The 24,562-nt window shown below is 39.6% G+C and overlaps 1 protein-coding gene, 1 non-coding gene and 1 pseudogene across 12 annotated transcripts; 2 read left to right on the forward strand and 1 right to left on the reverse strand.

The window, feature by feature from the left end:
- The first annotated feature begins 1,356 nt into the window (after positions 1–1,356).
- LOC147299088 (small nucleolar RNA U3) lies at positions 1,357–1,571 on the forward strand. Its single transcript, XR_015120119.1, has one exon. It is a non-coding gene; the product is annotated as a small nucleolar RNA U3 (small nucleolar RNA).
- A 2,776-nt stretch (positions 1,572–4,347) lies between these two features.
- On the reverse strand, positions 4,348–8,995 carry LOC147299089 (pentatricopeptide repeat-containing protein At4g21065 pseudogene; annotated as a pseudogene). Of its 10 annotated transcripts, XR_015121108.1 has the most exons (6): positions 8,854–8,991; positions 6,405–8,483; positions 6,137–6,222; positions 5,165–5,318; positions 5,046–5,098; positions 4,348–4,937 (listed from the first exon to the last, which is right to left on the reverse strand). The product of XR_015121108.1 is annotated as a pentatricopeptide repeat-containing protein At4g21065 pseudogene, transcript variant X6 (transcript). The 10 variants fall into 10 exon arrangements; XR_015121109.1 differs by lacking the exon at positions 5,046–5,098 and having other exon boundaries at positions 4,348–4,673; XR_015121105.1 differs by having other exon boundaries at positions 4,348–5,098.
- Positions 8,996–17,321: 8,326 nt separating this feature from the next.
- On the forward strand, positions 17,322–24,184 carry LOC147299090 (P-loop containing nucleoside triphosphate hydrolases superfamily protein). Its single transcript, XM_086250087.1, has 4 exons — positions 17,322–17,503; positions 19,021–22,547; positions 23,235–23,291; positions 23,778–24,184. Exon 2 carries the CDS (start codon positions 19,030–19,032, stop codon positions 22,543–22,545), a length of 3,516 nt encoding a protein of 1,171 aa, XP_086106213.1. The 5' UTR covers positions 17,322–17,503; positions 19,021–19,029; the 3' UTR covers positions 22,546–22,547; positions 23,235–23,291; positions 23,778–24,184.
- The last annotated feature ends 378 nt before the right edge of the window (positions 24,185–24,562 follow it).

A 24,562-nucleotide genomic window follows, 5' to 3' on the forward strand; every position in this document is an offset into this window, starting at 1 on the left:
ACTTTTAAGACAAGGGATGGAGAGTGCATATTCTGGCTAGATTCACTTTAATGTTTATTGATTTTAATAGTTGTGTTAAATTCAATTATTCAATGTACTGTCTATCACTTGTTTTTCATTTTGAAGTTATTTAAGTGTGTATTTTTGTCTGAATCTTTAATAGATAAATATAAATGAGAAGGATATGCATAAAATAATCAATTAACTTCTCTAAAAAATTGTATAATTTTTTATTGAGAGAGTTAGAGTGTACTTCATTTTATAAGTCTTTCTTAAACTAAGCTCGGTAGTGATTTAAAATTTTTAATTAAGTATTTTTATTTTTCTTGTTTAACGACTTTATGTTAGGTTTTAACTCCGGAATTTTAGGCATGCAACCTCTACAAAGCCCATTTTACACCCTAAGAGGAGAAATACCCTTCAAATCCGGAGAAATACTCTTCAAATCGAAGAAAAACTTTATTATGAATTAAAAGACTTTATTATGAATTAAAAAAAATTCTTATAAATTAAAAAGACTTTATTATGAATTTTAAAAAAAATTCTTATAAATTAAAGAATTTTATTAAAAAGATTTTCTTATAAAGTTTAAAACAACTCTGTTCTCCATCTAAAAACTGTTTTTCTAAAAAATCTAAGCCTAATTATCTTTTTTTTTTATTTTAAGTAACCATAAAAAATCTCTTATGAGTGTTCGCTTGATTAGTGATATTCTACAAGTACGTCAAAACAATAGCTATGTAAATGATTTTTTATTATATGTTACTTGAAACATTAATTAATACAAAACATAAAAGAAGGCGCACTCCATTCTTGCTACTATTTTCATTTTATTTATCCTTTTTTATTTAAAATTCCAAAAACTATCCTTTTGAGTCTTGACTTCCTAACATTTTTGGCTTATCTTATCACTTCCTCTCCCTCTCTCGATTGACCACCATCATCCTACCACCGGTGCCACACAAACTTGGCACTAAATCCCTCCAAGGAAGGAAATGATTAGAAAATTTAAGAATGCAGATGGCAGCTAGAGTAAGCTAGTGCGCCTCATTTTGACTGTGGGGGGTGAATATGGACTATTTCTCAAGAGGAATTATGGTTATGGAGGGCCAAAATTTTCAATCCTAAGTCTAAAGCACCTATAACTCTATAAGCCATGTGCACGAGAATGGACTTGTTTCAGGGTCTAAAGCTCTTGGCATGAATGTAGCACCAGACTTGAGGAAGAAGAAGTACCTGAAACCATGAGAGAGAGAGAGAGAGAGAGAGAGAGAGAGAGAATGAGCCCCGTATCCCACATCGAAATTTCAGCTAATAATGGAGCTGTACATGTATGGCAACATGCGAACAACAGTCACGACCTTACTTGAACAGGATCTGTTCTATAGGATCATACCTCTGTATCCTTGAGTTCTAAGGAGACAGGAATCCAAACCTGGTGGATGAATCATGACCGTGCGATCAGAGCGTGATTAATGGTTCTGTGGTCCTTGGTACCATTGTGGCTGTAGAGGATCGTTCTCAGCCAGAGTTCTTCTGGTTGGGGTGGTTGCACGGTTGTCTGACAGGTCCCCACTCTTTTTGCCAATTTTTGTCTCTTTTTTGCAAGCTTTTAAATTCATGAGCCAACAAGCTTGAACTTCAAACTTTGATGAATACTTCTTTTGGGAAAACCCAAACAAATAAGTAGAATACAATACAAGTGGTAGTGACGTACAATTGATAAGGACAATACTTATCAAAAACTCTTACTATTCAAGTACTAAAAAAAATGTATAGAAAACCCTTAACAATGCTTTTTTGTTTTGGGTTTTTCTTTTCCCATGCAGTTTTGACAATTTAATTAATAAATACAGATTAAATGAATCTAAAAAAGTAAGAGGAGTGTAGGATTACATTCTGGGAGTGTGAATAACGTCTCCCTTAACTTAAATTATACATATAATAGTTTTTCCTAAAACACTAACAGATATATATATATAATAGTTTTTTCTACACTTCCAAGTTTGATTCTTATATATATATATATATATATATATATATATATATATATGCAAAATTGAATACAAATTGGAAATCTCTTATGGTGCGTTTGGATGAAGTAATTTAAAAATACTAAGAAATTCACAAATAATAAAATTTAAAATTATAAGATATATAAATTCTCTTGACATGCAAAGTGCAAACTCAAATAATATATATATATATACAGGCTCCTTCTGTTGAGGTATACCTCAACTTATTTATGTTGAGGTATGACCTTGTTGGGGCCCACATGAGTCATTTTGTATCGATCCGAACCGTTCGCAAGGATCATCTTCATTAATAGATCATCCTTGCAAAAAATTAGCCAAATCGGAAATCATTTGCTTATCTAACTTTGATAAAACAAATGGACGGTTTCATCGAAAATACTTGGTTCGTCCATTTTTTTGATCAAAGTTAGATAGACAAATGATTTCCGATTTGGCTAATTTTTTGTAAGGATGATCTATCTATGGAGATGTAAAAATTGAACGGTTCGGATCGACACAAAACGGCTCGTGTGGGCCCCAACAGGGTATACCTCAACATAAATAAGTTGAGGTATACCTCAACAGAAGGAGCCTGTATATATATATATATATATATATATTAGCATGCAAAGTGCGTGTAATAGGCTTTTCCTTTTGCGCTATGTTGAATTTATTTTGCTACTCTGTTCATGTGAGTTTTTTATTGTGTAAATGTAAATATTTTAGCGCCCATAACATGTGTGTATGTAGATATTTTCATTTAAGATACCTTAGTTTCAGTTATTGCAAATTTGAATATGTGTTCAACAATAGTATGTTTTTGTTTTTTTTTTTATTTTTTTTATTTAGGAGAGTAAGAAATCAAACTTGGGTGTAGAGGGGCAAATTCAACGACCCTTCTAACTGAACTACCCACCAACTAAAGTTTGTTGAAATAAATTTTTCACATAACACATATTATTTTGATCTAAGTTTAATTGATGTGAATGTTCTTAAGTCAATGCAATAAATAAATAAAAAATCACATTTCATGCATGTGGTATTCCAATGTAAGACAGAAGTTACACTCAATTCCAAGGTAGTGGGTCTATGGAATTATTTAAATACATAAATTTATACCGTCACAATTGAATTTGCATAATACATATAATGCATTAACATGTTTAACATGAGAAAAACTTCCCTGTAACAGGGATATGGCTGATTTGGTATCACATCTCAATAACATGATGACACATATTCTCTTATACTTCATCAGATAAAACTTTCTTCAATTTCAAAATAGAACTTATCAAATGGGATGCCAAGTCAACAAATATTCCTGTTATAGGTAAGTTTTTTCCATTCAACATATATGATTGGAAAAAATAAATAAATAAATAAATAAATTAAAAAAAACCGGATTTGGATCCTCTACTATTTCTTCTCTGCTAATCTCATACTAATCAATAAAAATTACGTCGTTTTACAGTGTAGGCTCATAATCAAAACCATCCATTTTTTAGATCACCATTTAAAGATCATCTCTGTAAAAAATCAACCGTAAATAAATAAACAGTAAGTCTAACGGTTACAAAAACTGTATGTTTCTTTGAGTTGGTTATAAAAACTACATGCCCAAACAATTTCTGATTTGGTTGATTTTTGTGCAGAGATGATCTTTGGAGAATGATCTAGAAAATAAACAGTTTCGGTCATAAGCTTACACAATAAAACAACATAATTTTTAATTAATTAATATGAAATTAACACACAAAGGATTAGCAAAAAATCCAAATCCATTTAAACCATACAAGACTGAATAGAAAAAACAACGCAAAATAAAAAAATCTTTACAAAATAATAAGATGCTCGCCACCCAATAAAACACAACATTTTTGTAAACTTTTGTCTTTTTTTTTTTTTTTTTTTTTTTTTTTGATGGGGAGTTTTGTGAACTTTTTAGTGAAGCACCCTACATTTGATTATCCTGTTCTAAATTTCTAATCCCATGAAGTACTAACCGACTCCTTGTTCCCATAAAATACTATACAACCAAAAAAGATAAAATATAAAAGATATATTAGAAACACTTTAGCTCCAAAATTTAATCACAAACACTATTCAACGTATATCGGTATATGTCAAGGTTTGCATGTGCCCGTAGTTTTGCTTTTCTGGTCATCAAATATGTATGCTTTGAACCTAAGTTCAATTCCAAATAAATTACATAAAATAAGATTAAACTAACATTTTCACACATTTTGCTGCGTGTGAGATGTTTTTCCATCCCATATACATCTAATAGTTTTTTTTTTCTTTTGGTTATATCAACAGCAGCATTTTGCAATACAAATTGTAACTTGTTTACACAAGGGTGCTCTGCATTTACACATCAACTCAAGTAATTACAATATTATATGTTCGTTCTCTCAATACAAATTGTAACTTGTTTACACAAGGGTGCTCTGCATTTACACATCGCCTCAAGTAATAAATACAATATTATATGTTTGTTCTCTCAATACAAATTGTAAAAGAACAACCATCATAAGGGTGCTCTGCACTGTCAATAGTTTAATTAATACCTTGCATCAACAACAATCTGTAGTTGATCACCACCATGTAAATTATAAAAGAAAAGCTTTGAACCGGAGGATGTTTGGATCATTATTCGGCCTTGCACAGGAGAAAAATAATTCAAATCAATGAAAGAAGAATGAAAGTGGCAGATAATATACCTAGATAAGAAAAATTAGTCCCTAATTTTGACTACCAGCTAATGATACTGTGATATTGTCAAGATGCTCCCCGTTGACTAGGCCCTTATATTCCTCTATATATTCAGGATAGTCCTTGAAACAATGAATTTGTGGGGTTATGGTTATATATTAATTATGCCTTTAATGTAGCAAGATGTTTGAGCCTGCTTTTAGAGTATCGCTGTAAGATATATAAAGCAAAAGAACAAAAAAGCATGAGGCTCTAGTTAAAATCGAGTAAGATTAAAATACCAACAGATCAAGTCATTTGATGAAAAACTGAACATACCTACTTCCGCAGATGAGAGATTCCATAATCAAATATGATCAGGGAAGCATCACCTATGCAGTTTAACACCCATATCATTTTGGTACACATAAAATAAGAAATTGCTAGTGGCTGGATACCTGTTTACCCCCTCCTCTTTTCGCCGCCTCTCCACTACAGAGAGAAGAAAGAGTGGTAGATGTGGCTTCTCAGAGGCGGCACAGCAGCTTCTCTTGCTTGGAAACTTCTTTTCTTGAGGCTTTTTCTAACAGACTTTCACACTTCGTTCTGGTCCTATGGTTTAGAATTAGATAATCATCTTTCAATTTTGAAGATTTTGAAATGTTTCACAAAAGTGACAAAAAGTGCTTTACAAATTCTTGGCAACAATAAAGTGTCAAAACTCATAAATTTCATTCTTTCCAAGTAATTCCAACATGAGGTTAGTCTCACATTTCAATTTTACTTTATTTCCTTTGCTTTCTTTCACATTCCCCCATCTACGCAAAAACCAACCATTTTAAGTTATAAAAAGCAGGATTTCAAGAATCTTAAGAGAACACAGAATATTACAAATTTCTCAACAGTCATCTACATAAACAAAAACTTAAAATTTAAAAAAACTTCATCTTTCTCTTCACTGTGGTTTGGTTCTTCTTAAGCTAGGATTCCATGAAGGGAATCAAATCCTTTGCAGCCTCAATGAACAACAAATTTGACCCAATTTCTAAAACAAAAACCTTTACAATTTGCACCGCTCAATAGTAGACTTAATATGAAGTTAAACAGAAGAAAAGTACAAAAGAAACTTTCATATTTCTTTTTGTTGCCAACTTTCTAACATTGAATTGAGAAGCAATAAAAAATAAACTGTATCAATACAGAGTAATGGGTTTCATAAACAAAAACTCAAATGCAGAACAGTAATTTATTATGTGATAGAGTTTTGGTTTTCTCCAAATAGACTGATATAATAGATATGAAATCCAAAATTATAGTCTCTGCAACCCAAATCCGCATTTACCCTAAAACCCAATTTTCAATTCTCTTCCACTATTTCTCTCATTTTGTAGGGAAACAAACAGAAAGTTAAAAAGGCGTCATTCTCATACCTTCTGTTGCTGCAGACAGTAAGGTCCACAACCACAATCGCGTCAGAGCTTTGCGTAGGCTTTTGGGTACCCGACACCCTCGTCGACTGCCATTTCAAAAACAGAATCTGTAGTTAGAGCAAAATATGGGCATTCCAAGATAACTCAAGAACTACATTCTGAAACTACATTTTAACAAATTTAATTAATCATGGGTATTTGTGGAATTTCTGAAAAGCATAATAAGAGTAATATTAGAAATGAGATTGAGGCATTGTTAAATGCCTACCAGCGCTCAATGGAAGAAAAGGGCTGAAGTGGACCGTCTTTCACCAATAATCCCGACAAGAACATGATCCCTTAAAAAAATGATGAAATCGGTTTCGATCACGAACAATAATTTCACGACCAAATTTGGCTGAAACATGCTTCATGAAAGAATGGCAATCGCGACAGATTCGAAGATTCTTCATGACCCTAATGGTCCTATTATTCTTGACACTTAGAAGCGCAAAAGCCACAGCCAATTTCTCACTGTGATAGCCAAGACTGTGCTCCTTCTCCTCCTCTTCAATGTCATGCAATACATTCGATGTATGGGGAGTATAACCTGTGTCTCTTATGCTTCCAATTATTCTATCTAAGAACTCTCTAACATCCTCCGACTGGGGATGAGAGTCATCCCCTGAAACAAACTCATGAATGACTTGGTCTACACTAATCAAACTATAGCCAGGTCTCTTGTTAATTCTCTTTCCCCTCATTGAATTCCTAACCTTTGCCTTTTCAACCCATCTACCAGCTCCCCCATAAGCATTAGATAAAAGCACATAATCACCATCATGGCAAGGATCCAGTTTGTAGATCCTCTCCTTCACTTTCTCAGCCAACGCAATATAGTTATGATTTACACATGCTCCAAGCAAAGTCCTCCAAATGACAGAATTTGGCCTTACTGGAATTTTCTCCACGAATTCATATGCTTCGTAAAGCAAGCCAGCTCGGCTAAGGAGATCGACCATACAACCATAATGCTCAAGAATTGGCTCCAGACCGTACTCATCCTTAATGCTTTTGAAAACTCTCCAACCATCTTCGACAAGACCACCATGACTACAAGCCACTAAAACCCCAGTTATAGAAATATGATCTGGCTGCAAGCCAGATTTTTTCATCTCATAAAAGACCCTCAGTGCTTCTCTACTGCGGCCATGCACTGCAAGGCCACTAATCAATGCTGTCCAAGTGTTTAGATCCCTCACTGGCATTTCATCAAACACTCTAATAGATTTATCAACGAACCCACATCTCGAATACATGTCAACCAATGCAGTACCTAATGAAGCAGTAAGTTTTAACCCACTTCTGTGAATAAAGTTATGAACCAACTGACCCAATTCCATTGCCCCTAAGCTCGAAACAGCAGATATCACGCTGAGCATAGTAACCTCATCTGGCATCACATTCTCTGCAAGCTGCATTTGCTGAAACAAGGCAAGAGCTTCATAAGCAAAGCCATTGTTGGCAAAAGAAGCAATCATGGAAGACCAAGAAACCAAGTCTCTCACATGCATTGCATGGAACATGTTCAATGCAAGCTCAACCGACCCACGACCCCCATAAAAGCTAATTAATGCATTCTGAACATACAAGTCCGTATCAAACCCAAGCTTGAGAATAAATGCATGGAGGTCTTGACCCAATTGGAGGCGAGTGCATGCCTTAAGAAGAAATGGAAATGTGAAGTTATCGGGTGGGATGCCTTGGTGGCGCATTTGGGTAAAGAAGGAGAGGGCGTGGGAAGGAGAGGAATGGGCTGTTACATGAGCTCTGATGATGGTGTTGTAAGCGAAGGTGTCGGGAGAGGAAATAAGGGCAAAGAGAGAGCGGGCATATAGTAAGCTCTCGGGGGATGATGCAGCGACGCACCATAGTAGGAGGCGCCGGAGGGAGAGAGGGTGGTTAAGTTGGCCAATCTTGATGAGGCAGGCATGGACCTTGTACACATTGTTCATTGGAATTGTTCCTTCTCATAGCACTCTACCACTTGTTAAAAGGAAATTAGACACCTGCCTTGAGAAGAAATATTTCATTAGCTCCGGTCCACTAATTTGAATTTGTAAAACTATTCACCAAATGTCATTCCCCATACAATCCAAATCTCAACAAAACAACACAGTCATGATGCCTAAACCCAAAAGCTACATTTTCTACTCCATTTCTCTAAGACCCCGGTTAAGACAACACATTTTCCATATGAGCAAAACCCCACCTCCTTCGTTATCAGAAAGTATTAAGCAGATTCCTCCAAAAAAACCACCTTTCTCACTTTGCTGTAACCCAGCATCCTCAAGGCCCTCACGACCTACTGAAGCAAGAAAAGCCTCCAGTCAATAGTACAACTTCGACAAAAAAATAAAAAAGTAGTGCATTGTCCAATGCAATTCTCTAATTATGTAGGACTAAATTATTTATTAGAAAAAAATAAATAAACTAACCAGTAACAAACAAGCTACATGATCAAAACATAAAGGATTACCCAAAAACCGAAATGAAAACTGAGAAATCCTTAAGCATCATTAAAAAAAATACACAAGTAATCAATAATTTAATAATCACTAAACATATAGTCTAGGAGAAATTACCAAATATAATGCGCAGAAACGCCCAATTAAGACATAAAAAGAGAACGGAGAAGATAGAGAGCTCTGTGACTCTGTGACATAAAAAGAAATTACCTTTGAAATCGGCGATGGGAGGCCCTAAGAGAGTCGGGATGATGGGTGAGATCGAAACAAAGAGCCATCGGCGAGTGAGATCGAAAGAGAGCGGCGAGAGAGAGTCTGAGAGAGACAGTGAGGTGATTTTTGGGTTTCTAGGTTTCGAGAATGACTGGGGTCTGGGGTGATTTTTGTGTTTTACTTTTTACTTCTAGGAAATTTTAGGGTATTAAGACTATTAACTAGTTTAATTAAAGAGTGGTGTTATTCTTTGGCCAAAAAAAAAAAAAAAGTGCTGATATTCCCACCCGTTTTCCTTATTTCCACACCTCTTTTTTTAAAAATAATTAATTATAATTTTTTTCTTTTATAAATTATTAAAATAGGCATACTAACCCGAGAAAAACAAAAATCTAAGGCTTGGCTGGTAAAATACAAATAAAACATAAATACTCGAGTATAGAAACATAGATCCACCATTTTCAACACTTTTTTTACAGAATTGTAAGAATCTAATTGAGCTCATGGATAAACTTTTAACCACTACACTCATTGCCTACCAACTTCAACAAGAATATTTGTCTTTTCATTGAATTTAAGATGATTTAAAAGTTCAATTGAAATCAAGTATTACTTGTTTCATCCAATTTGATTAGATTATTTTGAAGAGCATATCTTTTCTAGTCTTCATAAGAGGTGAATTATAGTTTTAAAAAAATAGGGAAAAGGGGAGAAGGTGAAAGAGGAGGAGGAGGAATGGATAAGGGTACTTTGGGAATAATAGGGGGTGTGATGAATAGATATTTTTTTTTAACAAAAATTTGTGGGGGTGTGATAATAAGGTGGGGTGGGCAAATATGAATGGGGGATGGGAATAGTGCCACTCTAATTAAAAACCTTATACTAAAGTATATTGATTACATATGTTTTAACTTATATGTGTTTTATAATTTATATAAAACATATAATTTAATATATTTTTATAATTTATATAATAGATTTCATATAAAAATTAATTAAAAATACTCAAAACCCTAAACCCTATACCATATCCTAAACCTTATACCATATACCTATACCCTATACTTTAAACCCTATACCATATACCCTATACTAGTATACTCTATACTCTATACTAGTATATTTTATACCCTATATCATATACCTAATAACTTCAATAGTTTTAGTACATATATATATACATATTGTTGATGCTCAAAAATGGTAAAGCAGTCAACATCAAGTCGAACCACGTGGGCCCGTTGACCCACCACTGAGTGGATGACACGTCGAAGTGGGGCAGGAACGGGTAGCTGGGTCCGACTGGTGAGTAATGAGAAAGAATGATATCCAAAGCACCATGCGCAAGTACACAAAAGTGAGCGGGAAGGACACCGGTGTGGTGCCGGCCAAAGCTCCTCCAACGCTCAAGTCAGTGTTCAGAGAGATCTGAGAGCACAGTGAGTGAATAGTATAATATTGATTGAATTCCCCTTTTGTGACAAGAAGGTACCTCTTTTATAATACCTTTGGAAGAGTGTCAACCAATCCCGTGATGACACGTGTCCCTTGTGATGACTTGCACTGTAGGAGCGCCACGTGTCACCGGTCTTGAGGATCCGAGTGAGTTGACACGGGTCGGGAGCCCAGGAGGCTTGAGCTTGGGAGGCCGGAGCCTAAGAGGCCGGGGCCTAGGGGGCCGGAGCCTAGGAGGTCGTGGCCTAGGAGGCCGGAGCCTGGTAGGTCAGGGGCTAGGAGCCTAGGAAGGGCTTACTCTTTTGGGCTTAGGCCCAAACAACATGATGTTAAGCCTTGTGTGACTTGTCGTTATGCCCAGACCATTAATCATACGAACAGAAGTCCCCCAAGTTTCCGAGCAAAAGATACTTCTTGGTTGGGAACTTTGTACACAAAGAAGTCTGAGCAGAACGACAAGTGTCCACATGCTTGTTCCTGCTTAAGATACCGTCAACGTATCTTAAAACACCCGAATATAGGTTGAGTTGTATGGTCGGGTCGGATGTAGCCCGTGCCAACTTGCAAACTCTTTTGATTATTAAGTTTTGTACTTATTGTTATTTGGATGATTTGGAGGGTGTCCGACCCGTTTATGGGGTAGGATGCCCTTCCTTTTAATACATGGTATTGCAGAATTTTCTCGAATGCACGGTACTTAGCTTCCCTTGGATGCATGAAATCTATTTTTCTCTGAATGCATGGTACTTAGTTTCCCTTGAATGCATGATATTGATTTTCCCTTGAATGCATGGTACTTAGGTTCCCTTGAATGCATTTGCCATAGCCGCGCCCTGAATGCATGGTACTTAGCTTCCCTTGAATGCATGGGGCGGATATGGGTAGGGGCGGATGCTTATGCATGGTACTTAGGTTCCCTTGAATGCATTTGCCATAGCCGCGCCCTGAATGCATGGTACTTAGCTTCCCTTGAATGCATGGGGCGGATATGGGTAGGAGCGGATGCTTGATGGCCCGGGGGCCCATACAAACAATTAACACTTTGAATAAAAATGAAGAAAAACGTGTCCGTGGTAGGACTTGTATTTATTTAAAGTGATAACATAGATGAAATTGGAAAAAAGTCCCCAGAGGGTACAACATTTGTCTACTTGTAAAAGTAGCGGAGGTGCTCGGCGTGCCAAGGGTGGCCGAGTTCCTTGCCGGTTGTGGCGCGGAGCCTATATGTGCCTGGGCGGATGACTTCAATGATTTCATACGGTCCTTCCCAATTAGGTTTCATAGCACCCGTTTTGGCCAAGGTAGTGCTGCGCAGGACCCAGTCCCCCACTCGGAAGTGGCGAGGCTTAACTTTAGAATTGTAGTATCAAGTGGCTCGTTGCTGGTAGGCATACTTGTGTAGCTCAGCCTGGGCCCGATGCTCTTCAGCTAAGTCGAGACTGAGGGCTAGCTGGTCAGCATTGTTCTCAGGCTGAAATGTGTCGAGGCGGTAAGAGGCAAGCCCGACCTCAACTGGGATAACGGCTTCAGAAGCAAAGGCCAAAGAAAAGGGGGTTTCCCCGGTCGAGGATCGACAAGTCGTCCGGTAGGACCATAAGACTTCGGGTAGGAGGTCAGGCCACTTTCCCTTCTTTGCATCAAGCTTGGTCTTCAAGGTATGTTTAATGGTCTTGTTGACTGCCTCGACCTGCCCGTTGGCCTGAGGATGACCAGGAGAGGCAAAGAAAACCTTGATGTTGAAGGCGGAGCAAAATGACTTGAACTCTTTGTTGTCGAACTGCTTGCCATTGTCAGTGATAATGGCGTAAGGGAGACCAAAGCGGCAAATTATGTTCTTCCATACAAAGCTCTTGATGGTCTGGGTGGTTGCCTTTGTCAAGGGCTCGGCCTCTGCCCACTTAGTGAAGTAGTCCACTGCGACTACTGCCATTTTGACCTTGCCCTTCCCTTCGGTCATTGGTCCGATTAAGTCAATGCCCCATTGGGCAAAGGACCAAGGACTATTCATGGTAGTTAGGGGCTCGGGTGGTTGGTGCGGAAAATGTGCAAATTTTTGGCACTTTATGCATTTCTGGGTGAGCTTCCTTGCATCAGCGCGGAGGGTCGGCCAATAATAGCCTTGGCGAATGGCCTTGTGGGCTAAAGAGTGGGCCCCTGCATGGTTGCCGCAGACCCTTTCATGGATCTCCCGGAGGATATAGTCGCCTTGCTCGGGGGTAAGGCAGCGCAAGTACGACAGGGAGAAACCCCGCTTGTATAACTTGTCGTTAATAATTGTGTACCGGGAGGCTCTATGGCGAAGGCGCCGAGCCTCAGCCTTGTTCGCGGGTGGGTTCCCATGCTTAAGAAATGCAAGGAGAGGGTCCATCCAACTAGCTTGTTGCTCAGACTGGCAGACTTCCATAACATCAGTGCTGTGCTGAGGTAAGAACTCAACTGGGATAGACTTCCCGGCTTCATGGTCAACTGCCGAGGCAAGGCGAGCTAGGGCATCCGCCCTCTCATTGTCTGCCCTAGGGATTTGTATGAGCTGGTATGCTGAGAATTGAGTGAGTACGCTTTGAACTTTGGTGAAGTAGGCGGCCATGCGCTCACCCTTGGTCTGGTATTCCTGTGTGACTTGGTTCACCACAAGTTGAGAATCGCTGTAGATTTTGAGTTGCTCAACGTCCATCTGTAGTGCCAAAGATAAGCCGGCAATGAGGGCCTCATATTCAGCCTCATTGTTGGATGCCTGGAAGCCGAATCGAAGAGCATACTCAATGGTGGTCTGGTCAGGGGCGATCAAAACAAGTCCGGCTCTACTGCCCTGTTGATTAGAAGATCCATCAACATATAAAGACCAGATTGGGCGATCCAACCTGATTGCTGGAGTAGAAGAAGTTGGTGGGTCGGTGGTCGACACAATGGTGGAGGAAGGCTCAGCCTCGGGTAGGAATGTAGACTCTGAAATGAAGTCTGCAATGACTTGTCCCTTGATTGCGGGCCGGGGGCGGTAGGAAATGTCAAATTCGCTCAGCTCAATGAACCATTTGATAAGTCGGCCAGAGACCTCAGGCCGCTGCAATACTTGCCTAAGGGGTTGATTGGTGAGGACCACGATAGGATGAGCCTGGAAGTATGGGCGGAGGTGCCGGGCTGATGTGACCAAGGCAAGGGCTAATTTTTCTATCTCTGGATACCTGGTCTCAGTATCTTGCAGGGCCTTGCTGGTATAGTACACCGGGTGCTCAACCCTATCCTCAAGTCGAATTAGGACTGAGCTGGTGGCTATCAGGGAAACGGACAAGTAGAGGAGTAGCTCTTCCCCTGGCTCGGGTTTAGAAAGTAGAGGTGATTTGCCCATGTACTCTTTTAGATCTTGGAAGGCCTTCTCACACTTCGGAGTCCAGTCAATGTATTTTGTCCGAGCCCTAAGGGTTTTGAAGAATGGGGCGCAACGGTCGGTGGCCTTGGATATGAATCGTGTCAAGGCGGCGACCCTGCCCGTTAGGCTCTGCACTTCCTTCTGAGTCCTGGGAGATTGCATATCGATCAAGGCTTTGATTTTTTCAGGGTTGGCCTCGATCCCCCTTTGGCTCACCATGAAGCCAAGGAATTTTCCCGAAAATACGCCGAACGTGCACTTGGCAGGGTTCAGGCGCATTTGGTACTTCTTGAGCACGGAAAACATCTCAGAAAGTTTGTGGACGTGGTCTTCCGCCCGGACACTCTTGACAAGCATGTCGTCCACATAGACCTCTATGGACTTACCAATATATTCTGAGAAAATGGAGTTGACCAAACGCTGGTAGGTGGCCCCGGCATTTTTAAGTCCGAAAGGCATGACTTTGTAACAATATAGGCCCCTGTCAGTAATGAAGGCCGTATTGTCCTGGTCGGAGCTGTGCATAAGGATTTGGTTATAGCCGGAGTAGGCGTCCATGAAACTAAGGAGTGCATGGCCTGCTGTGGCATCAACCAGTTGGTCAATTCGAGGAAGAGGAAAACTATCCTTGGGGCAGGCCTTGTTGAGGTCAGTGAAGTCGACGCACATCCGCCACTTGCCATTTGATTTTTTGACCATCACAACATTGGCCAACCAATCCAGGTAGGAAACCTCGCGGATGAAACCAATTTTCTGTAACTTGTCGACTTCTTCCTTCATAGCAGCATAGATTTCGGGCTTGTACTGCCTGCGTTTTTGGCGGACGGGGCGGTGCCGCGGATTAAGACTTAGGCGATGGGAGATCACCTCCGGAGAGATCCCAGGCATGTCATCATAAGACCAGGCAAAGACTTCAGCATTGGCACGAAAGAAGTTGATGAGTTCGTCTCGGAGAGCAATACTGAGCTGGGTTCCGACCCGTACCTTGCGGTCCGGGTAGGCAGGTGAGATGAGAACTTCTTCCACATGACTGTCATCTAGTTGGGCGATAGCTCTGAAAGATGAATCACGAGGATCTTCGGGAGGATCCGGGGTAGGGCAGGTGGGGGAGACAGAAACAGCCATAGAGGGCATGGCCTCTTTCTTCTTCTTGACGGAAGTCGTATAGCAGGACCTGGCTGACACCTGGTTGCCTTTGACCACCCCCGTGCCACATGGGGTCGGGAACTTGATCAAAAGCAAGTGAGTGGAGATCATAACCTTCAGTTGGTTAAGGGCTGGTCGTCCCAGGATGACGTTGTACGCTGTAGGGCAGTCGACCACCAAAAACTGAGTGGTTGTGGTAGCGGACGAGGGATACCTCCCAAGGGTGAGTGGAAGGTAGATCCCGCCAAGATGGGTGACCATATCGCCCGAAAAGCTAAGTAAAGTAGCGACCGACCGGTCAAGCCTCTCTTGGTCAATCCCAAGAGCTGTGAAGGCGGAGGCGAAGAGGATGTTGACGGAGCTACCACAATCGACAAGGATCCGTGCCACGTCGAAATTAGCTATGGTGGCCTCAATGACCAAAGGGTCATCGTGTGGAAAGATTAAATCACGTTCCTCTTCCTCAGCAAAGGAAATGGGCGACCACCCGAGCTTAGGAGTCTTTTTTCCACGGTGGAAGTCTACAGCCATAACGCCGGAGCATTGCTGAGCACTTCGGGCGTATTCCTTCTTAGCCCTGTTGGAGTTGCCAGCGAGGGTCGGGCCCCCACAGATGGTATTGACCCGCCCCCGTCGTTGTCCTTCGGTCTTGGCCTTCTCGGTGGCCTCCTTGTCTATAAAACCATCCAACTTTCCTTCCTGTACCAAAGTTTCTATTGCCTCCTTAAAGGCTCTGCATGCCTCGGTGTCGTGGCCATGGTCATTATGATAAAGGCAAAAGAAGTTCTTGTTGGCCCGGTACCGTGTTTGTGGTGGGCGGGGTGGGAGCTTGGGAAGTATGTCTTTGATCTGAGGATACAATTCTGTATAAGTAACAGTGAGAATTGTATAGACTTTGAACCTGGAGGCGTAGAATGTCTGATAAGTTTCCTCCCTTCGTTGTCCTCCACCTCTACCATCATCAAATTGCTTCTTGGTGAATTTATTGAACTTTTTCCCAGACCCCCCATACTGGTTACCCGAGTAGGGCTTGGGCTGGGGTGGCACTATGATGGCCTGGTCGGTACTTGGGCGATCCATGGTGGGCTTGGGCTGGGGTGGCACTATCGATGCGTATATGGCCAGCCTAAACCTAAACCTAGATGTATCAAAGACAATATGGGCCGGCTAACCCACCAACAATATAGGTAAGGCAAATGTTCCATAAGGGTAAAGGTTATCGATGACCAAATCTTTATGAGTGATGCTATTCAGACCCAATTTTTTTATCAGTAACCCCAACAATTTAATGAAATATTAATTTTCAATTTTATTCTAATGTAAATTGTTTACTAAGAACAAACATTTAATTTAAAAATTTTAAAAATAATTAACTTAAACTATATCCAACTGACACCATCTCTTTGTAGATAATAGAGCAACGAGTGTTGTTCCTCCGAGGAATCCAATTCTTCAAGATTCAACAAAATCGTCTTGAAAAGTTGGGTTTCTTTTATGTTTGCTTCATAGATTCTCTACAAGTAAGCTTTATTTTTTTCTTTTTTGTTATCTCTCTTATCAATCGTCAAGCTCAGCCACTTTCACATTCTTGCCGATGGTGATTAGTGAGATGAGTTTTACCCATTTGAAAGGAATCTCTTGGCCACAAAAACCAACATTAGGCTTTCAATATCTATGCAGCAGTGGTCTTTTTATTGCGGTTGTGGCTGGGTCAAGCACTTTTCTTAGGAAATGGGGTTCTTTCTTTGATGGGTTTTAGCGTATATAAGTTGCTCTCAAGTGGGTAGAGTTCAGATTCTTGGCATTCCTTGGAAAATGATTCTTTGTTTCTGATATGCTGTTTTTCTTGTAGCCTTGGTTGATTTCTTTTTGAGAATGAAAATGAAAATAAAAAATTAATTAATTTCTTTTTTCTTGGCATTTACAATTCTTGCACAATTCAAACATGAGAATGAAAATAAAAAATTAATTTCTGATTTACTTTCTCAGGATTATATATAGAAAAAAAAATTTCATATTCTCTTCCCCTTAGAAAATGCAAAGGAATTGATTTATTGAGAAATCAATTCCGTGAACCAAACGGGTTCTTAAAATTTAGAATTAACCGGTCGTCGAGCCAACCTTTTGTACATCTCTAGAAAAAAATTATTCTGTATAATCGATATATTGACACGTGGTATAACCAGTCTATGTGTTATAATATGGGTAAATGTTATTAATACTATACTCTACTAATATAAACACATCATTTAATAATACCCTTACATGTTAGATTGATTATATCACATGACGGTATATCGATTATATCTTATAATTTTTCCACCTCTAGAGACATCAAAACCTTCGCAATGCAGAAACGCAAAGGCGCGTGAGGCTTACACGCCTCTAAGTCTAATTTTTTCTTTCAACTGGACAGGCCCAAACGACATCGTTTGGCCTGGGTTTTAACTTTTAAAGGAAATAAAAAGAAACGGCAAATATTAGAGAGATCAGTTCTCTTCTCCCCGATAAAAATCTGAAACTGGACAGGAGTAAACAAACCCTAGAGTGCTCTGTTTGGAGCGAACCCACTACAATCCTTGGGATTTCGGCGGAAACCCAGTGGCTTGGAGGAGATTTCGGCGGCAACCCAATTGGCTTTGAGGAGATTCCGGTGGCTGCAGACAAATATTGGAGGAGGTTTTTGTTTTTTTCCTTATATTTAATTTTCCAATTTATTTAATTTCGTTATTAAGCACCTAATATAAGGTTTTTTAGTCTATAGTTGTGTTGGACGCACCTCAGTTGGTGTTCAAGCTTTGACAGCATATAAGAAATTATATCAGGAAGAATAAATAGACCATTGTATCAAAAGATCTGCTATCTTTATTGAAAATATTCAAGAATTTTTGGCTTGTATTAGTCTATAGGATCTTTATAATTGCTTTCGTATTCTCTGATGTTATCAGTTCCAGAATTTGATAAATCAATGCATTCAAGCTTTTAACTGTGAAAATTTGTGATTCCCTTTGCTTCCGCAAAAAGCTTCTCAAGGTTCATAGGTTGATCACACCTTTTATTTCTAAAATTACTGAACGGGAATGGTAAACGGTTCTGGGTAAACGGGTTGGTGGCTTTTGGAAGGAGCTGCAACAATCGCTCTGTCGTTCATAAAGCTTGTGATTGGCTGGGTAGAGAGTTACCTTTCATGTCACAACAAGTTGTTCAACTTCAAAAGGGAAAAAAAAAAAAAAAAGAATTGTATATTTAGAAGTGTTAAGTTATATCCTATGAATTATTAAAATTTAGACATTGTTTTTATAAGTTTGTTGAATTATTGGTTTTAAGATGTTTGCAATATATAAAATAACCAACTTAGCATTTGTAATGTTAATTGTGTCAAAATGTTTATTTTAAGATTGAAGACAAAAGAAAAAAAATATATATATGAAGACTTATGTATAAGGTCTATTTAGATTTCAGTTAAAAAAATAGCACCACAGTTTTGCAGGTAATTTTTATATTTTCTGTTTATTGATGCAGGAGCATCCACTAGGCTTTCCAAGATTTAGTACGTAACTTTCTAATTTTTGTTTCCTAGTTTGATTATGAGACTAGTTTCCTGATTTGATTAGATATTTCAGTAATTATGCTTCCTTAGTCAATTAGGATTTGACTTTATGTTTTCCTAGTCAGTGAAAGATTATGTTTTCCTATATAAACTTAAGCCTTAGGTTGTAATAGACATTTTTTGCAATATTATTTCAGATTTTAGAGTTGCTCTTGGGTCTTTTTGCTCTAGAACTCATCTATCTACGTTTCAACTTTGATCCTATAGCTTTCTTCTCGATCTTTTTCTATTGTTTACTGCTGGAATTTCTTTTCTACTGTGGTTTTTGCCCTATTACTGCAGCAAGACAGCAGCTTTTTGCTTCAGCTTTGCTTTATTTATTCTTTCTGATAGGATAAAGTTGTCTGTTTCTGATGATTTATTCTTGTTGGATTAGATTTGAATGTTGTCTGTCATTGTTATTGTGATTATTATAAATCCAAGATCTAGTAATTTAGTTGTATAAATTTGAAGAACGCTTTGAAAAGAATCAAAATTCAGGTTGTGATTTCAAATAGAGGTGGTGTTTTGCTGTTTTTTGTTTTTTTCTTGTCTATCTTTTATACAGAATAAGAATTGATTTTTTTTTTTTTGGTGAATGACATAGGGGGAAGCAATGGAAGAGGGCAAACATAAATCTAGAAAGGAGGGAGAATCCAAGAGGAGTCATCGTGATCGGGATCGCGAAAAGGAGAGGAATGGAGAGAGACACAGGGACAAAGATAGAGATAAGAGAGACCGACGTTCCAAGAGAGAAAGGAGTTCTGATTCTGAGGAGAGGTACAGTAGAGAGAAGCATCGGGACAAGGACAGTGATAGAGCGCGGAGCCAAGATGATGAAAGAGAGAGAACCAGGGACAAGAAGAGGAACAAAGATAAAGAGAAGGAGAAGGAGAAGGAGAAGGAGAGGGAGAGGGAGAAAGAAAAGGAGAAGAGGGAGAGGGCTAGAGAGAAGGAGAAGGAGAAGGAGAAGGAAAGGGAAAGAGAAAGGGAAAGAGAAAGAGAAAGAGAAAGGGAAAGAGAAAGAGAAAGAGAAAGAGAAAGAGAAAGAGAAAGAGAAAGAGAACGAGAAAGAGAAAGAGAGAGGGAGAGAAGGGAACGAGAAAGAGAGGGAGAAGATAGGGAGAGGGAGAAGAGGGAAAGGGAAAAGGACAGAGATCGAGAAAGGAGGATACGGGAGAGGGAGAGGCGTAGAGATGTTGATACTGATGATACAGATGATGATGTTAAGGAGCGTGATAGGAAACGGCATAAGAAAGATGATGAGAACAGGGAGAGAGAACGGGAAAGGAGTAGCAGCAGGTCAAACAGACATAGGGATGACGGAGATGAGAGCCCGAGAAAGAAGAGTGAAGAAGATGATTCAGTTAAGAAAGAGAATAAGCCAACCCGTGAGGAAGAGTTAGAGGATGAACAGCGGAAATTGGACGAGGAAATGGAAAAGCGGAGGAGGAGAGTTCAGGAGTGGCAAGAGTTGAAGAGAAAGAAGGAAGAAGCTGAGAGAGAGAAGCGTGGGGAAGAGGATGTTGATGAACCTAAGTCTGGAAAGACCTGGACTCTTGAAGGAGAATCTGATGATGAAGAAGTACCCCCGTCAGAGAAATCAGAGATGGGTATGGATGTTGATGGAGAAGCCAATCTTACTGACAAAGAAATTGGGGAAGCCATGGTGGTAGATTCTGAGGATGAAACAGCTGCACCCACTTTACAGAGTGGAGGGTTTGATGCTGCTGGGGATGACGAAATTGATCCCTTAGATGCCTTTATGAATTCTATGGTGTTGCCTGAAGTTGAGAAGCTGAACAGTGATGTGGAACCATCAATTGTTGATGACAAGAACAAGGATAAAAAGGATGATCGAAGTAACGGTGAACCGATAAGGAGAGGTTCAAATAAATCTATAGGCAGAATAATTCCTGGGGAGGATTCGGACTCTGATTATGGGGATCTTGAGAAGGACGACGATGCCTTAGAAGATGAAGATGATGATGAGTTCATAAAAAGGGTGAAAAAGACAAAAGCTGAGAAGCTTTCTATAGTTGACCACTCTAAGATTGATTATGAACCATTCCGTAAAAATTTCTATATTGAGGTGAAGGAGATCTCAAGGATGTCTCCAGAAGAGGTTGGTGCATACCGGAAACAATTGGAATTGAAGATACATGGCAAGGATGTTCCAAAGCCCATTAAGACCTGGCACCAAACTGGACTTACAAATAAAATCTTGGAAATAATAAAGAAGCTTAACTATGAAAAGCCAATGCCAATTCAGGCTCAGGCACTTCCTATAATTATGAGTGGTCGAGACTGCATTGGCATTGGAAAAACTGGCTCAGGCAAAACCCTTGCATTTGTGCTGCCAATGCTGAGGCATATCAAGGATCAGTCACCTGTGGTAGCTGGAGATGGGCCTATTGGGCTTATAATGGCACCAACAAGGGAGCTTGTTCAACAGATTCACAGTGATATTAAAAAATTTTCTAAGGTACTGGGACTCAGGTGTGTGCCTGTATATGGAGGTTCTGGTGTTGCCCAACAAATTAGTGAATTGAAGCGGGGTACTGAAATTGTTGTCTGTACCCCTGGTAGGATGATTGACATACTTTGCACAAGTGGGGGGAAAATAACAAATCTCCGTAGAGTAACTTATTTGGTCATGGATGAAGCTGATCGAATGTTTGACATGGGTTTTGAACCTCAAATCACTCGAATAGTTCAAAACATTCAACCAGATCGTCAAACTGTATTGTTTTCTGCCACTTTCCCTCGCCAGGTTGAAGTCTTGGCACGAAAAGTCTTAAACAAACCTGTGGAAATACAGGTTGGTGGTAGGAGTGTCGTGAATAAGGATATAACGCAATTGGTTGAAGTGAGACGGGAAAATGAAAGGTTCTTGAGATTGTTAGAGTTACTTGGGGAATGGTATGAGAAAGGAAAAATTTTGATATTTGTCCATTCGCAGGATAAATGCGATGCTTTGTTTAGGGATCTTCTTAAGCATGGATATCCATGTCTCTCACTTCATGGGGCCAAAGATCAAACAGATCGTGAGTCTACCATATCTGATTTTAAGAGCAATGTTTGTAATTTGTTGATTGCAACAAGTATTGCTGCCAGAGGGTTAGATGTCAAGGAGCTTGAACTGGTGATCAACTTTGATGCTCCAAATCACTATGAGGACTATGTTCACCGTGTTGGTCGTACAGGCCGAGCTGGCCGGAAAGGCTGTGCTATAACCTTTATTTCCGATGAAGATGAAAGATACGCTCCAGATCTTGTCAAAGCATTGGAACTCTCGGAGCAAGTAGTTCCAGATGACCTGAAATCTCTTGCTGATAATTTCATGGCAAAAGTAAATCAGGGACTTGAGCAAGCCCATGGGACTGGTTATGGGGGAAGTGGTTTTAAATTTAATGAAGAGGAAGATGAAGTGAGGAGAGCAGCAAAGAAAGCACAGGCCAAAGAATATGGTTTTGAGGATGACAAGTCAGATTCAGAAGATGAAGATGAAGGTATCCGAAAGGCAGGGGGTGATATCTCGCAGCAGGCTGCCCTTGCCCAGATAGCAGCCATTGCTGCTGCCTCCAAAGCTAGTACAGCTGCAATGCAGACCCCTGTCTCTGCTTCCCAACTGCTTCCCAATGGTGGACTGCCTGTTTCTCTTCCAGGTGTCCTTGGTCTAACGTTACCAGGAACTGCAGCAGTTTCCCCTGGGGCTGGTCTGCCTCTTGTTGGAAATGACGGGGCAGCTCGAGCTGCAGCAATTGCAGCTGCCATGAACTTGCAGCATAACCTGGCAAAGATTCAAGCTGATGCAATGCCTGAACACTATGAAGCAGAGTTGGAGATAAATGATTTCCCCCAGAATGCTCGATGGAAGGTTACCCACAAGGAAACTTTGGGCCCTATATCAGAGTGGACTGGAGCTGCCATTACTACCAGGGGCCAGTATTTCCCACCAGGCAAGGTTCCAGGACAGGTAGATCGCAAGCTCTACTTGTTTATCGAGGGCCCTACTGAACAGTCTGTCAAGAGAGCTAAAGCAGAATTAAAGCGTGTTTTGGAAGATATTTCAAATCAGGCACTATCACTTCCTGGTGGAACTCAGCAAGGCAGATATCAAGTTATATAAGTGTGAGAACTTAATTCTAACTTACTATAGACATAATGATATCTGCTTGTGCTGAACTTAATTTGACTCTCAGTTCCTGGTTTATTGTCTCTCACTCACCTAATGAGTTTCCATATTGAATGATTCTAGTTAACTGATGCCTTATCTTTCTGACTGGACTTCAATATTCAACTTGTATGAGAACCTATATTTTTAATCTATAAATGAAGTCTCATTAATCTTTTCCTTAATCATGGATTTAGCTTGATTATCATTGTCATTAGAAAGCCATTTAATTTGACAATGAGCAATCAGATACATTTTGGCCCATCCATTCCTGTGTATTACTTTGTGGCATCTTGGATTTAACTGTCTGTAAATTGTTATGAATTTGTCTTGCTTTGCACAATTTTCTGCCCCCTTTTGATTTTCTTTTCTTTTTTTGGTTTATCGTTTCCCATGGCGCGAGGGATGTTATATGCATATGCTCGCATGTTCAATATTGTCTCTGCCCATTACCTTTGCTAACGTGGCTGTCCAAGAGATGCGACCGTGGTGCGACACTTTCTTCTCATGTTACTATTTGTTCAGTATAAACGGATGTGTTTAGAATCTTCTGGTCCATGTTCTGTTTTGCTGGTGTTCAATGAGTTGTGATCTGTGGTTGCTTTGCCCATGTATTTGACTATTCCTTTATTTTCTTTTTCCAGGTTTTGTTTGGAAATTCCTGAAGCCAACAGCTGCGATATATCTGCAGACTTCTTAAGGTAGCACTGGATTACTGCACCTGAAAGGATGCTTCTAGTTAGAGGGTCATTATTTATTGTTTTGCATCATTTCCGTACTGTTGAAAGGTGACCTCTAATTCTGTTTGATCAGCTGCCTTCAAAATGGATTAGCTTTTGTGGCGCACTATAGCGAGGTTACTGAGCTCCTTAAAGAGATCACTAGCCCTTCGCCCATTGCTTTGTTGCCGTGTGTGGTCACTTCACCTCAGTAGTTGAGGCTACTTTTGACTACGCTCATCACTTTTCCATTGTTCGGTTCATTTTTGTTTGTTGGGAATGTTTTTATGTTTACATTGGAGGCTTTGCTTTTGCTTTCTAGTAAAGATATTTGTTTGGTTCTTTTTTTTTTTTTTTTTGTAGCTTTAATTTGCTGGCTTTCTTGTGGACTGAAGATGATATTATTCTTTTGTAGACTGTAGTTGAGCAACCGCAAAGCTTTGCTGATGTGTTGTTTATTTGTTTCAGCTTGAGCTAACCACAGAACAAAATCTAATGGGAATCATCATTCTCAATTCTCATCTCATTAGTAGTTGACATTGAGTCCACCACAGAACAGACACCACATCTTGCAGAGCTGGGCTGCTGGGACGGAGGATAGATGGTCCTTTCAAAAGACCTAGAAGAGGCGATATTGATTATAATGGTATAGTACAGCTTATTGGCACTTGCTTCATACAGTAACAGTAGGGTGACTTCAGGTGCTTTTTCATGTCCCTGATTGGTTGATATTTGGTAATTGTAATTACTGCATGCCCATTACCTATTATATGGTACCTATATGTGGTTATAGACTACCGGAATTGTATGGTGGCCTCATGTAAGCTGAGCTGTAACACAGAGCTGCTTGTTTATACGACGAGTATTCTCTATAAGTACTACTATCATTTAAGATATTGGCGATGGATTTTTTTTTTTTTTTTTGGGTCTTTTAATTAGAAGCTTAAAATGAGCAAGAAAATTAAGTTAAAATTCAGTCGGTCCAAAACTTAAATAGAAACTCAAATCGACTGCTGAGCGCTTGGCCCTTACAGATGCAACTTGCTATTTAAAACCAACTTAAAGCTCTTTTGACTATTTAAAAGCTTTTTAAGCCTTCTAAGAGCATTGTCAAAACAATGCCCTTAGTTTATAACTACAACTACACTTTGTCTATAACTACGGTGCTTGCAACTGTCCCTGCATTGCAGTTGTCGATCTACACCTGTACATATGAATTGGGGTCGTACAAACAAGAAGCACCCGATTGACGC

The sequence above is a fragment of the Dryas octopetala genome, chromosome 1 (genome assembly GCF_963921425.1).
Source record: "Dryas octopetala chromosome 1, drDryOcto1.1, whole genome shotgun sequence".
Taxonomy (NCBI): domain Eukaryota; kingdom Viridiplantae; phylum Streptophyta; class Magnoliopsida; order Rosales; family Rosaceae; genus Dryas; species Dryas octopetala.